Source organism: Netta rufina, assembly GCF_964035555.1.
Source record: "Netta rufina genome assembly, chromosome: 12".
Lineage (NCBI taxonomy): Eukaryota > Metazoa > Chordata > Aves > Anseriformes > Anatidae > Netta > Netta rufina.
This window is the reverse complement of record NC_140135.1, coordinates 6,672,327-6,686,919: the sequence shown is the minus strand read 5'-3', so window position 1 is coordinate 6,686,919 and position 14,593 is coordinate 6,672,327. Positions and strand designations below refer to the sequence as shown.

Genomic DNA, 14,593 nt, shown 5'->3' with positions numbered 1-14,593 from the left:
GGGAGTCTCCCAGCTCCCTGCCTTCCCCCTAGGAGTAACATCAGGCTCTTCTGTCTCCTACAGGCAGCTCAGGGACTTCATTAGGGGTCTTTATGAAATCCCACAGCACTCTCTTTGCTCGGTGCTCTCCAGAGCTTCATGAAGGTGCTGAGCTCAGCCCTGACCCACAGTGGAGCTGAAGCTCTCCACTCTCGGGATGACAATCCTTTCTGGATCGCAGACCCCTCTGTTTTAGGGCTGTGTCTTGTGGTGTTTGTGAGACCTTCCCACAGGGCCCCATCTCACTGACCCAGCAGACACCGTACTCTGTTACTGCATCATCTGGGGGATGCCCACTCCCCATGCTTTAATTTCAGTGAAACAACACAGTCAGTGCCAGCCACTGCCTCCCCCAGTCAACACAGGGAGAAATCCCTACAGACATGTCTGAAGCTGATGGACGTGTCCTAAAGGATCCTTCGAGTTCCTCACTGTCCCTAAAAAGGCTGAAAGAACATGTCCAGCTCCTGCTGACCTTGGAAGTCACCCCTCTTTTCAGCCCTCTTTGCTGCTCAAGGACTCCTCCTGGTTTCTACACTGGGCTTGTCCTATCTTTGGTGGCCTGTTCTTGCCCCCTGTGCTTTTTTTTTTTTCTCTCTTAATTTGTATGTTCATATATCCCGAAGGTAACCCATTGGGGTCTTTGCTTCTATTCCTTGGCAATGAGTGGAGGAAGGGGTCCTGGTTGACCTGCAGGGCTGTTGAGCTGCTTTGTGACTGCCGTGCAGGGAGGACATGACAGAAAACTGAAGGGAGATGGTGGGAACCAGACTCCCTAGCTAGCTGGTGCTCCAACCCTTTCAAGCATGTTTGTCATCCTGCTGCAGGAAGGAGGAGGGTGGATGGATCTCCTTCATCCCCTGGATTTTCCGAGTGCAGCAGAGGAAAAGCCGCTCTACAGCCCCTTCCCAGAGGCTCGGCCAAATAACTGTGCTACAAATACACTCACAAAGAGGAAGAGAGTGTGAATATTTGGTTTGAGGACCCAAAATAGTCTTCAAAAGCTATCACATAAAGTGAGTTGGTCTCCTCCTTCAGCATTTCATTAAGCAGCTGGATTCATCTGCTATGGCAATGGAGACCCTTAAAAGATGTCTCCTTACAGCCACAGAAGCCTTGCCCATGTTTTCCCTTAGCCTTTCAACCAAACTAAGCTGCTGAGCCAGGGCAGGTCCACAAGTCATGAATCAGGCTCTGTAAGCAGCTGAGCATGTCTCAGGGGCAGATTAGTCAAACACTGTTTTTTTTCCTCTTTGCTTGGGCTAAGGGACAGTTGTCTTCACTGGTGGCAAAGGCTAGAGAGAGAACATCCAGCAGCTGGGCAGTGGCAACCACTGCTCTCACAATCATGTAGAGACCAGGGTTGGATGTGGCCATGATGGGAAGGAAGAGGACCATCGACATGTCCCACCTAACCCCGTCCTGCAGCCAAGGCGTGAGCCAAGCCCAGACTATCCTGTGGCTGAAAGGTTTCTTATGCAGAAGAAAACTGTATACTGGGGAAGAGCTTAATTTTCCAGTACAAAGTACCTATTCCTACGGAACCCAAGTGTACCAAAACAAAAAAAAAAAAAAAGGGCTAAAGCATGCCCTTTGCAGTCTTCATGGGCTTAAAATGAGCGTGCTTAGCACCAGTTACACAATAGAAAGGGCTCAGGTACTCTCTGGCTGCAAATACATTCGATACACTGAAAGGGTTGCGGGAGCGTATCAGACGAAGTTCCTTACTTTGCTCAGGCAGCCTATCAAATATTTAACGGGCTGCCATAGGCAATTACATTAGAGGAGATAGTTAAACACCCCCTACCCCAGGGCACCCCCCTGCAATGTAAATCAAACAAATTGGACTCTTTTCACAATTGACACACACGATTTTACTTACTGTAAATAATTTAGCATTAAAAAGTCGAGCTACACTTTGCCCCATCTGGATTTTCTTTTCTCTTGCTCTCTCTCCCTGCTCCGCCGAGTTGAGCAGCGTGGACTCCGGGCTCCTAATGCAATAGATGGAGTGGAGGAATTTTGCTGCCTCGGTGAGCTGTTAAAGGATTCCCATTTTCTAATGGAAGAAACCACACTCAGGGAACTTGTGAAGTTGCCCATTTAAAGCAGTCGGAGATGTTCCCTGCCAGCTAACAGCAAGGGTTGGGAAAAATCCCTTCCTCCGGAAGGAGTTTGGTCTATTGCTGGCTGGCATCTCCCGGGGTCGTAGCAATCTCCCTATAAAACTTGGCTGAATGGTTGCACTTTTTAATTAAAAGCTATCTTTCACGATTAGGCTCAGTGGGGCTTTAATAAGGGTTTTTACAAGCTGGCTTGCAGCATTGGCCTGCATGGATAGTCTTTCCTCTTACACCTAAAGTGCTAGATCTGTGCATTAAAATACTCTCTGCTATCCAGGCTAAGAAAGACACCCGGTCATCACCGGGAGCTCTTCCTCTAGCTCTCTCCCAGCCTCCTGAAACAGTCCACTTGACTGCATGACATTTTGAGCTGTGACTCAATGTCTTTTTCTAAACCCTGTAATTTTGGGTGGTGAGAAGAGCAGCATTTGGCTCAGCTGTCTCTTCTGCAATGCTGCTGCTCACCTGAGTTGAATGGGGTAGCACTTCAGCTTGTCCCTTTCCTGTTTGTCATTGCACTCCCAGTTTAAATGTGAAATGTTCTCCTTGATGCCATGGGCCTCTCAACAGTGAGACAGCTTATATAGTTTAGTGTGTTTGTTAAAAAGTGCTCGGGGCTTGATTTTTCTGTTCCTGCACTCATGCAAGCAATTTAACCATCGCCTGTGCAGGTAGAGCTGCTTACGCATTTCCCGACAAACCCGATTTCCATCAAAAAACATCAATTCCAATGAGATCGAAGCATTTAATCCCCGAACATCTTAATTCTGATGGATGGATCCTCCCTGGGGTCCCCGCAGATGGCGGTGGGTGGTGTTGGAGCTGCCGGACGGCTGAGCAGGGATGAGGAGATGCTCTCTCAGAGCCTGGGATGGAGAGGATGCTTCTGGAGGCATGGAAAAGTCCTGTGCAGGAGCTGAGAGGGTGCTGGCACCAAGAACCACTGCCTATTTGGGGCTCAAATGAAGTGTAAGCCTAAAATTTCCAGTGTGCTAGAAATTCCGGGATAATTCCTGCTCAAGCCCTGGAATGGACCATGAGGAAAAGGCAATGCCCAGGTGGGGGACAACCTCCACACACTCACGTCCTGGCCTCTGTACCACCACCCACAGCATTTTCCAGGATCCCTGCTCCTCCCCATCCCTGTCTGCCTCCTGGGCATCAAGGACTCAGTCCTGATGAGCAAATAGGAGGCAGCTGCTGTCCCTTCATGGCTATACAGGATGCTCATCCTGCTCTTCTGCAGGATGTCCCAAATGGGTCTTTTCCACCAGATCCTCTCCTGGAGGCCTGGAAAGCCACGTCCCCTCTGTTCTGTGCTTGTACAAAGCGCTGCCAGTGGGTGTAATTGTCAGCCTGAACACACAGCCCGCACGGCAGCCCATGAGGGTGCCAAAGGCTCTCATTCAGGCACAAACGAACGAGTGATCAAACCCACTTAGGAAATAAAAACAGCTGGAATCTGCAGGTCACTGCCTGAGGCACCAAACCACATGGCAAGCAGGACAATCCTCTGACAAGCTGCATTGAGGTGTCCTTTGATTGAAAACGCGGGGATTAGGAGGAGCGCTGTGAGTTTTCATTGGTTAGAGGCAGACAGCCAGAAGGAGAAACTATGGGTTGTCTTTGAAAAGCAACAGAAGGAGAAGGCTTCTTGGGCACAGACCTAGCTGCAGATAGTTCCCGGGATTAGTTGCTCGTGGGAATAACAGGCAAGAGTGCCTGATGCTCTGTCGGGACATGTCATGACACCACCAGTACCCCCAACCCCTTCAAGTCTGCATGCTGTGGCAGATAACCACCACATCTGCTGTGTTTTTGCCCATCCTGACTGTAAGACACTTGTTCTTCCCAAGCCAGGTGGAACCTAAGTTCTATATAAACCCAGATGCTTTGGGACAGCTTGTATGGAGGGCAGCTGCTCTCTTCCTCGTGCAGGGGTGCACCACAAACCCATGCAGGAGATGGAAGGAGGACAGGTTCACCCAGGGAATGGGGCTGGGAGGGGGTCCGGCTGTCCCTATAGTGCCCTGCTGTGTCCCTCCCTGCACACACACACGTGTCTGTGCTTCAGCATCAGTGACAATGTGTGCAGAGGCACAGTGGGGAATGTCACCGTGGGTTCCCCACTTGTTTCAGTGGTGGGAAGCGGCTTTATGCACCACAAAAGGTATTTCTGTGCTTCCTGGTGAGAGCCAGCCTTGTGCTGTGCTCAGGGCCTGAGCCCTGGTCCTGAGCTGCCTGAAGATATGGAGAAGCAGCTGCTGAGCCCTTCAGAGGAGACATTCATCCCATTTTCCCTTGCTCCAGGCAACTCTCTGTGAGATGTGCAGAAGAGGAGCATGCCCAGGTCTCATCCCATAGCTCCTGGCCTCCGCGGCAAATTCTGAGGCACAGCCTGGAGCCCGCTCCTTGCAGCAAAATTCAGCTTGGCACAGCATTGTCTTCCCTGGGGAGAATTACAGCCAGGCTTTGGGGCTGAACCGCTCCCCCAGCCTTCCTACTCTGAGCTGCTGAAATACAGAAAATGAGGAAAAAGCAGATAGAGCAGTCACCATGAAAAACCCAATGAAAACGAAGACGAAGACCCCTCGTGAAAGCTTCTGGGCACCACAATACACAGGTAACCAGCCTGGGGGCTGCCAGCTGAAGGCTCCTGTGCCCACACAGAGCCCCCAGAAGGGCCGATTCCCCTCTGCAAGAACCGTGCCCATGGCTCCGCTGTGCAGAAAGCCTCCGGTGAACCTCTCTGGCAGCCGCTCTCCTCTGCCCATCACCTGATGCTGCAATCTCTCCGCAAGCAGCAGAGGGGAGACCATGACTCAGAGCTGTGCTGGTAGAGAGCAGGAGGGAGGAAGGCTTCCGAGCTCCCGCCGGCTCTTGCTGGTGGATATTCAGAGCATCAGCGTGTTGGCAGAGCATCGCTGGCACTCGTAGGATGCTTTGATGAACAGGAAGGTCTGCCTGGACCAGGGGGTGTAGGGACTGCCCCCTGCTCTGCTCCCATCCCTCTTGGTGATCCTGGCACCCCATAAATTCAAGTCTTCCCCCAGGGGCAGGGTGCAGCCCTCCTCTGTCCCACTACACAAGCAAGGAGCTGCCCAGCTGTAGCCTGGGGACCTTCTGTCTGCACAAGCATCACCTGATGGCTGTGCCCGAATCTGGACAGAGACCAGCGTGGTGGTGGTGGCTGCTTCCAGCCCCCTATTGCCGGCTCCGACCTTTTCCTGTGCACACCCAGACCTCAAGAACCTCCTTTCGGGGACACTTCAGCCTCTCGGGTGCCGGGGCTGGGTTTTCTGGGCTGCTCTTCCCTTCAGGGGAGCATTTGCCCCGAGCATGACCAAGCACCCTCCTAGCAACCCCGCAGCCTCCATCCCCATCCCCAGCAGCTTTTGGGGTTCCCCCGCCCCGGAGATGCTGCGGGATGCGTGCGGGTGGGGGGACAAGTGCCGGGGAGGGGGGGGGGGAAGGATGAGGGGGCTCGGCCGGGGTGAGGACGAACAGACACGGACAGACGCGGGGCACCGCAAGCAGGTAACGGAGCCAGGGACGGGAAAGAAAGAAAGAAAAGGAAAAAAAAAAAAAAAAAAGAAAGAAAAAAAGAAAAGTTGGCAAAACTTTTCCTCCTTCTGCTCGCCGAGTTTTATCCCCAGGTGCCTTTTTTTTTTTTTTTTTTTTTTGCCTTGGGGCGGGGAGAGGGGGGTCGGGAAGGGGGGGGCCGGGTTTGGGGGGGCCCGGCCGGGGGGGGTGAGCTGAGTGGCCGGGGGCGGGCGGTGGGAGGTGTCTGCCGAAAGGCGCCCAATGAGCGCCCGGGGGGGCGGGGGGGCCGGGCTATAATGCCGCCGATGCCGGGCGGTGGAGGCAGAGACAATACCGCGCCCCCGGAGCCGGGCTGCCCGGAGCGCCCCCCCCCTCATCCTTGCCCCTCTCCTCTCCCACCATGATGTCCATGAACAGCAAGCAGGCGTTCAGCATGCACCCCATCCTGCACGAGCCCAAGTACCCCCACCTGCACACCAGCTCCGAGGCTATCCGCAGAGCCTGCCTGCCCGCCCCCCAGGTAAGCCCCCGGCCGGTGGGAATTGGGGTGGGGGCTCCGCGACCCTTCCCCGGTTGTGGTTGAGGGGGAGACGAGTCTCGCTGCGCCCTCTCGACTCGATGGGTTGGGGGTCCTTTGGGTTTGGGGGTCCCACGCAGCACAATGGGGGGGTCTCGGACCCAGCGGCTCCGTCCCGCAACCCAACTCTGGTAGCGTGATGACTCCTCGGGACCTCCTGGCTCTGTCCCCCTTTGCTCTGTCCTGCTGCTGGGGACACAGGAGGGGTGCCCGGGGTCCAGCATCCCCCTCCCGTGCTCCTCTTTTGAGGCTTGGGCCAGGCTCCGTTCCGCTCACCTGGCCCGTGCGCCGCTTTGGGGCAGAGCGGGGTCTCCATAACACTGCTTGTGTTTTAATCCTGTCCTGCTCTTCTGGTTTGTTTTCTGCTCCCTTTTTCTTCCCCCAACCCACATCCAGATCCAGGGCAACATCTTTGCGGGCTTCGACGAGACCTTGCTGCGGGGTGCCGAGGCTCTGGCCGCTGTGGATATAGTGTCGCAGAAAACCCACCCCTTCAAGCCGGATGCCACCTACCACACCATGAGCAGCGTGTCCTGCACTCCTACCTCGTCCTCCGTGCACCTGCACCACCCGTCCGTGCTGACCACGCACCATCCCCACCACCACCACCACCAGCCCTCCCAGGGCCTGGAGGGCGAGCTCCTGGACCACCTCAACTCTACCCTCCCGCTCGGAGGGGTGCCGGGGCCGGACGTGGGCTCCACACCTTCGCACCCTCACTCCCACATGTCGGCCATCAACCACATGGCCCACCACTCCCAACCTATGAACATGTCCCACCCTCACGGCCTCGCTTCCCACGCTGTCATCTCCGGCCCCGAGACGGAGACGGACCCGCGGGAGCTGGAGTCCTTCGCCGAGCGCTTCAAGCAGCGGAGGATCAAGCTGGGGGTGACCCAGGCGGACGTGGGCTCCGCGTTGGCCAACCTGAAGATCCCGGGGGTGGGCTGCCTTAGCCAAAGCACGATCTGCAGGTTCGAGTCCCTCACCTTGTCCCACAACAACATGGTGGCCCTCAAACCCATCCTAGAAGCGTGGCTGGAGGAGGCCGAGAGGGCTCAGAGGGAGAAAATGACCAAACCGGAGATCTACACGGGGGGGGACAAGAAACGCAAGCGCACCTCCATCGCCGCCCCCGAGAAGCGGTCGCTGGAGGCTTACTTTGCCGTGCAGCCACGGCCATCCTCGGAGAAAATAGCTGCCATCGCCGAGAAGTTAGACTTGAAGAAGAACGTGGTGCGGGTCTGGTTTTGCAATCAGAGACAGAAGCAGAAAAGGATGAAATTTTCTGCCACTTACTGAAGAAGGGGCTGGGAAGGCAGTGGGGGGAGTGCCTGGTCCCCTCCAGCCCCTCTGAAGTGGGCAGGGTTTGGGATGATTTTTTTTGTTGTTGTTTAAAAAAAAAAATTTGAAGAAAAAAAAAAAAACAGGAAAAGTAAACCTAAAAAGGGAAACCCGCCCAAAGCGATGCGAACAGTTTGGTGCCTGCTCCTCACCTCCCAGGCAAACTGGCCCCGCTGTTATGACTGGTATAGACTGCTTTTTCTAGACAAAAATGGAGAAAAAGGAGAAGACGAAACAGAAGGCCTGGGGGGGAGTTTTGGGGGTGCTCGGAGCCAGGGCAGCAGCAGCGAGAGCCCGGCGGGGCTTTGTTGCAGCCCCTTCCCGGCTCGGATGGGCAAGCAGCGGCTGGGGCACCGCTCCTTCCTCAGCGGCCGGTCCTCTTCTTTTTAAAAACTAAAAGAAAAATAATAATAAATGGAAAAAAAAAATTAAAATAAAAAGGAAAGAAAAGGAGCTGAAGCTGCCCCGACGGCTGTAAATACGGAGGCGCCGGCCCGTGCCCCCACGCTCGCTGCCAGGGTCCCCGCGCGCACACACGCACACACACGCACTTGCATGGTTTTGTTCGCTGTCCCCTGCCCCTTCGCATTTTTGCAATAACGTTTCTGTTTCTACCTCATCGGCTAAATCAAAAAAATATATATATTAAAAAAAAATAGAAAAAAAAAAAAGAATAAAAAAAATAGAAAGGAAAAAAAAAATTGGCACGTCCCTGGAAGTCACGGTTTGTTCGGTGGGGGGAAAAAATAAAGGGAGGGAGATTTATTTTGCTTTGGTTTCGCTCAAACTGTTCGATAGCCGTATGATTTCACTGTAAAATATCCTACGCTTCGACAATCAAACCATTGGGGCTCACAGGAGCGGCGGGACCGGCCCGGGGCAGCGGGGGTGCGCGGCGTCCCTGCCCCGCGCCTCCGCCTGTACCGAACTCTGCACTTTCTAAGGCAAGAATACTTTTTTTTTCTCCTTTTTTTTTTTTTTTTTTTTTGCTTTGCCTATTTAATAGAGAAATTTGCCTCCGATTCGTTGTTATTTATTTTTTTTTTAAAAAAACTAATGATTATTATTAGTTAACCGAGATTTCGTTTCGCTGTGTGTGTGCTGAATGAAATTTGGTGTCTGTGTACGCTGCAGCATTTCCAATAAACCATGCACGTTTTACCTCACCCCCCCGCTCCTGCCTCCTGGAGTTACTGCGGCCGCCGGGAGAGGCCGGGTCCGGCCGCGGCACCCCCGGGGGACTCGGTCCTTCCTCCTCCAGGGCTGGGGAGGAGGAAAGAAATTAGGCGAAAAGCAACGAAACGCGGGCTAAAAGGGAAAAGCGGGGTTTTAGAGCCCGGGGGAGCTTTTCGTCCCTTCTCTGCTGGGGAGCAGCGCAAACTTCCACGGGTGGAAGCGCCACGCGTGGCTTTGGGGTCGGGGCCGGTGCCCCCGGGGCGGATTCGTTGGCCGTGATGCGACTTGAGGCTGCCGAGAAACTTTGGGCGCTCGCGTCCAAAACCTCTCCCGAAGCCGCCTTCGAAGCGCCCGGCTGGGGGGAGCCGGGGGCCGCGTGTCCCACGGGCTGTCCCCGGGTCGGGGGGACACGGACACGCGGGGGGGGCATCCCCCTCGTACGAGGTTCCGTGCTTTTGTTGCTTTTGTTTTATAACTTTTTCTTTTTTCTTTTTCTTTTCTTTTTTTTTTTTTTTCGGGGGAAAAGAAACCAAACACACCGAGCGCGGAACGGGGAGCGATGCTCGGCACCCCCCGGCAACCGAGGCAAGGGGACGGGGGAGGGGGGGGGACACAATCAAGACAGAGCGGATCAGAATCTGCAAATTTTAAAGAAAAAGAAAAGAAAAAAAAAAAAAAAAAAAAGATGGGAAAACGGTGAAGCATCCGAAAGAGATGCCGGGTGAGGAGATGCTCGGCGGAGCAAACTGAGCCCTGCCCGGCCGGGGCATCGCGGGCACCGTCCGGGTTTGGAGCCCCCCCGGCCCGCGGAGGCTTTGCAAACCCCATCCCCGCCTTTGTTCTTTTCGCTCCGTTCCCGTTTTTTTTTTTTTTTTTTTTTCCTATGAAGCGAAAAGCGCATTTTCATAAATAGACCTTGGCCAAGTGCTGGCGATGAAATTTTAATGAAGGCTGGATGCTGAGTGCTGCCCGGGGGGGCCTTGGAGAATCGGCTCCGCGCAGCATTAGCAGGGCCCTGCTCGCATCCCCCCCTCGCTCCCTCGCAGCCACAACACGCTGCGGTCTGCTGCTGCTGCTCCTGCCTCTCCACGACCCTCCCACCCCCCCGGCACCCCCTCCCCAAAACTGGGACCCCCAGCCCTGCTGCGGGGCCGGGGTTGCTGCACGGAGCCGCTGGCTGGTGGGTGCCGCTCTGCCCTCGCTCTTCAAAGTTTGCGGGCGATGCAATATTTATCACCCACGATCATCAGGAGGCGAGCGGGTATTTCCCAGTCGCAAAGGCAAAGGGTGCTCAGGAAAACGTGCGCCCGGTGAGGAGGAGCCCAGCCCCATGGTGGCGGGGGTTCGCGGATGTCTTTTTGGGGTAGCGCGTCCAGGTCCCACCCCGAGCGCTCAGGTCCAGGCTGGAAATCTGAGCAGACCCCAAAGCCCTTCAAATCCAGGCTCTGTGTGCTTGGGGGAGTTCAGGGGAAAGGCCAGGGTGAGGAAAGGAGGCAGAGCTTTGCAGGAAGGAGAGGAAACGCACACACACGCAGGTGTCATGGCACAGGCACACTCCCTGTTCCTGGAGTGCAAAGGAAGCCCCTGAACCATGACCCTAAAGCCAAAATAGCATTAAATGAAAGGACTATTGATTGGACTGGACACCCAGCTCTCACCCTTTTTTTTTTCTTTTCCCTTTTTCAATTGAGGTTTGATGTATGAGGCAGCTTATCAAAACTGCGGCTTTGGCAGCCAGTCCATCTCCAAGGGTACCTACTCACCCACCGCTGATGCTGGCCCAAGGCCACGCTGCAGGACTTGGTTCCTCACTTACCAACAGTCTGATAGACGGGTAGGGATGGGATGGGGTGGGCTAGGTGGGGCCACCTCTCTGGCTGGGATTTGGCTCATCCCAGGAACGCAAAAGCATCAGGCAGAGCTGGCTCAGCCACTACCAGGGACAGGATTTGAGCACTGATACAGACGGGGTCTTTGAAGGAAGGGTGTGCCGGGGGGGTGTAGAGCTCTAGGCTCCAGTTATGGCCCGCGGAGAGGAGCCAAGGAATCCACAGTGCAGGTCATCACTTTCTAACCCCTCAAGCAGGGCAGCTGAATGGTACTCCATTGGCATCTTACTCACTTTAAAGACTATAAAGATGATGGATGACCAGCTCAGAAAGAGACATTTACAAATGGGGACACGGCAGCTTAGCAGAGAGGAGTCCTATCTGTGCTGCTGCAAAGGCTTCCTGAGGAAAGATGCCCACGGGTTCTGGGCTGCTGAAGCTCCCAGACATGGGCTCCTGGAGTTCTGCTCAGTGAGCCTGGCAGCAAGGGTTTCTCCTGCCATACAGTGCTTACTTCCATGGTGCTGAGCTCCATGCCACGCTCATGGTTGTGTTGTTTCTGCCATAAAAAACAAAAGGAATTTAGGCACTTAAGTCCCTTGAGTATACAGATAACTACACAAAGTTATATATGCCCTGCTGAACTGAGTCTGCTAGCTCCAGACAAATGCAGGTGCATTTGAAGAAATCTGGAGGGAAGCACTGTCCCTCCTTTATGTCCTAGAACAGAACAATTTGGGAGCACGGCTGCACCAAATCACACAGCCAAGGGGCTGACTCTCCCTCTAGGAAGAAAAATAAGACAAAGAAGGTTGCTGATAGCAGGGCTGTCCCGGGGCCATCAGCGAGTCCCATCTCCCCAGCCCTAAGCTATGTGGTTGGGCCGTGCAGCTTCAGCCCCCACACAGAGCTTTAAAGGACGTGGAGGATCAGGAAGGTGGCCACCAACACCAGCAACCCCCTCGTTCAAATATTGCCTGCACATCACAGCTTTGCACTCAGCTTTGGGTCTGGAGGAGAGAAAATGCTCCATGTGCTTTAAAAGATTCCTGCCTTTGAAAGCCATACAGGTAAAGGATGCCCCTGCTGACGGACTCTCTTCTATTATTCTATGTGTTTTAGTGCAGAGCAGAGAAGATGTATTTTTAAAGAGGCCAGCGCTTGAAGTAGGCTCTGTTCCACTACAGGGGAAAAAGGAGTAAAGCAGTAATTACAGGCTTCATAGGTGCCCGAGCAGGGAGGAGGACAGCCTGGCTTGAGTGGGAGCCCAGGAAGAAGACTAAAAATCAGCTGCCTTTGGAAAGATTTGGGGAAATGGAGTGGGTATGAGAGGCAACCCCCTGCCCCAGCCCATCAGTCGCTCTTCACAAGGAGCAAGTCCTCGGTCAGGACACACGTTTCCCATCTGTGCTCTTTGCCCTCTGCTACCAACCCCTGCCCTTGGCTTGGGGAAGTTCCTGAGGATTTTGGTTGAGCAGGGCGTGCAGGATCAGGCCCACATTGTATGATCTATGACGAGTGAGGGAAGGTTTTCCTACACTGCTGGATCAGATCAGGACATGGTAGAGGTGCAGGGGCTCAGTGGATGTGCTGGTCCATGTTACTGCAGCCTAATGCTTAAAGGCTGGGGGAATACTCACGAGCCTTGTATTTTGGCCACCTGAGCACCTCTTCACTGCAGAACCTGGGCCACTTTCCACCAAGTCTGGCCAGAAGAGGGTGGGAGCTCCAGGAAGCAACAAGGAGAAGCTGTGTGACACTCACCCTGGAGACATCTCCTGGCTTGCATTTACAGGGATGAAATACTGAATTTCCTTCCCTTGGTACTAAAAGCAAGAGTCGGGACCTCGTGGGTACTCAATCTCCCTGCAGCCATAAACAGGTTTAACATTTACCTGTAGTAGGACCAGAGCCAGAACACAGGCAAAAACATGGGAATACAGTTTCATGCTGTATGGACGATAATATTACAGGCTTTCTTTTTTAAGATATTAAATGAACACTCACAGAAATTTAATATGATGTTTTACCTGTGCAGACACTGAGGTCTTGATCTCACCTACAAGAATAGCCTTGTGCTTACCAGCAGTCCTAGTGGAGCCCAGCAGGACCAGTCCCAGGGCTAGGTTCTGCTCATCTGCCCTTGGTTTTAGCCATAAGCCTTAAGCAAGGGCTATGGGATTTGGCTTCGGATCCCTGGGTGGATCAGAGAGGAGGGGAACTCACAGAGGACTTCAGAAACATTGGGATCCTGGAGATAGAGAGATCAGAGATGAAATCTATATTTCATCTGCAGCATCACCAACCTTTCCAGCAGCTCAAGGAAAATGAGCGCTCTCTGAGAAATATGAAAATGTCAACTAAGAATGATGTTTTATTTATACCAGGCAAAGAAGGTTTTAGTTTCAGACAAGGAAAAAAAAAGCACGTGTTTGTACAAAATCTCTCTTAACTATTCTGTGACTACCCAAGTGCTACATGTGAATCAGAGGGAGTTTGTTTTCAGTGATGTACGCAGCAACCCCTGTCCCAGGCCAGTCAGCAGAACCTCTGCCTCATTCATTGCCAGCTCCAGGAAAGCACATCCCAGCCTCTCTGGCTAAACAGAGAAGCAAAATCACCTTAATCTTTTCTATAAAACTGAGCATCCGACTCAAGGAAATGCCTGGTGACTCTACAGTCCAGTGGAGGAGTATCCATCACCTGCATTCCAGACTATGTTTGAGCAGGTTCCCAACACTGAGATGAAAATTCAATGCAGATTTTTTTCTGCTGCTTACCAATGTTTGCACTACGTACTGTGGGGTCCTGCAGGAGATCAGCATCCAGGATCCTCAGTCTTGGATAGCCACGTTCCTCAGCTACCTCAGTCTGCATCCTGTGTGGGCAGTCTGGATGCAGGGTCCACGTAGCCCCCCGTTTCCTAGATGTGTGGCACTGACCAAATCCTTTATCAGGATTTGCCGTGCAGGGTTTTGATGGTTACAGGTGTATTTTTCTGGCATAACGGTGTCATTCAGAGAGCTGCAGGTGTGCAATGCACCTTCAGCCTACCTGTGTCGAACTTGGTCTCCCAGCATTTCAACTCAAGGCCAGGATGAGTCGTTTCAGCCCTCAGAAGTCCCGTTTGGCAGGTGTTCGGGGTGCCTGTGACCCATCTGGAAACCCACAGCAGGCCTTGCCCTAGACCTGCATGGCTTTTCGAAGCCACTGAGGTGCCTGGGGAGGTGGTGCTGCCCATCCATCTTCTGGGACAGAAATCAATCTGTGAGAGATGAACCAATTCCTCACCCTTTTTTATTTTATTTTATTATTTTATTTTATTTTATTTTATTTTATTTTATTTTATTTTATTTTATTTTATTTTATTTTATTTTATTTTATTTTATTTTATTTTATTTTATTTATTTTTCTGGCTGTTCCCAAGCTCCAAATGCTTGCTGGGCTGCTGTAGAATTTACAAGAGCCTCCAGAGGACATCTGAAATGGGCTTCTTTGCAATGCTGCTGGTGCTCAGCTGTGCTCCTTGGCATTCAGGGTGATCATCTACTGGCCATGCCTAGTGCCTGGAATCTCCAGAAATATTCAGAAAATTCAGGATATGGCAGCATAAGAAGACCTCCACTGGAGCTTGTCTGCATAAAGGCCTGATAGGTTAACAACTGAATTGAGAAAATTTTTGGAAAATCATCTACCTATGTTGATGCCATCCAACTTATGCTCCTGCCTGCCCTCTACTCCCTCATCTCTCAGCTCTTCCCAGCGTAACGTGGCCCCCTCTGTGCAAAGCTCTGTTGAGAAATTGTCCCATGGGTGTTGTCAGAGGGCAAATCCGTGCCATCTGCCCTGGTGATGCCTCCTGGAACAGGTCCTTCAGCAGGGCCAGGAGGGGGTCTTGATGCCTCCCACCTGCCCATGGACCTGATGGGGAGCCCTGAGCTCCCCACCACAGCAGCAGGACC

General features: G+C 53.1%; 1 protein-coding gene across 1 annotated transcript; it reads left to right on the top strand.

The window, feature by feature from the left end:
* Positions 1-6,105: 6,105 nt before the first annotated feature.
* On the top strand, positions 6,106-7,584 carry LOC311213840 (brain-specific homeobox/POU domain protein 3; the record flags this gene model as incomplete). Its single annotated transcript, XM_084294116.1, has 2 exons — positions 6,106-6,225; positions 6,679-7,584. The coding sequence occupies 2 exons, from the start codon at positions 6,106-6,108 to the stop codon at positions 7,582-7,584; spliced, it is 1,026 nt and encodes a 341-aa protein (XP_084150242.1).
* Between the last annotated feature and the right edge of the window lie 7,009 nt (positions 7,585-14,593).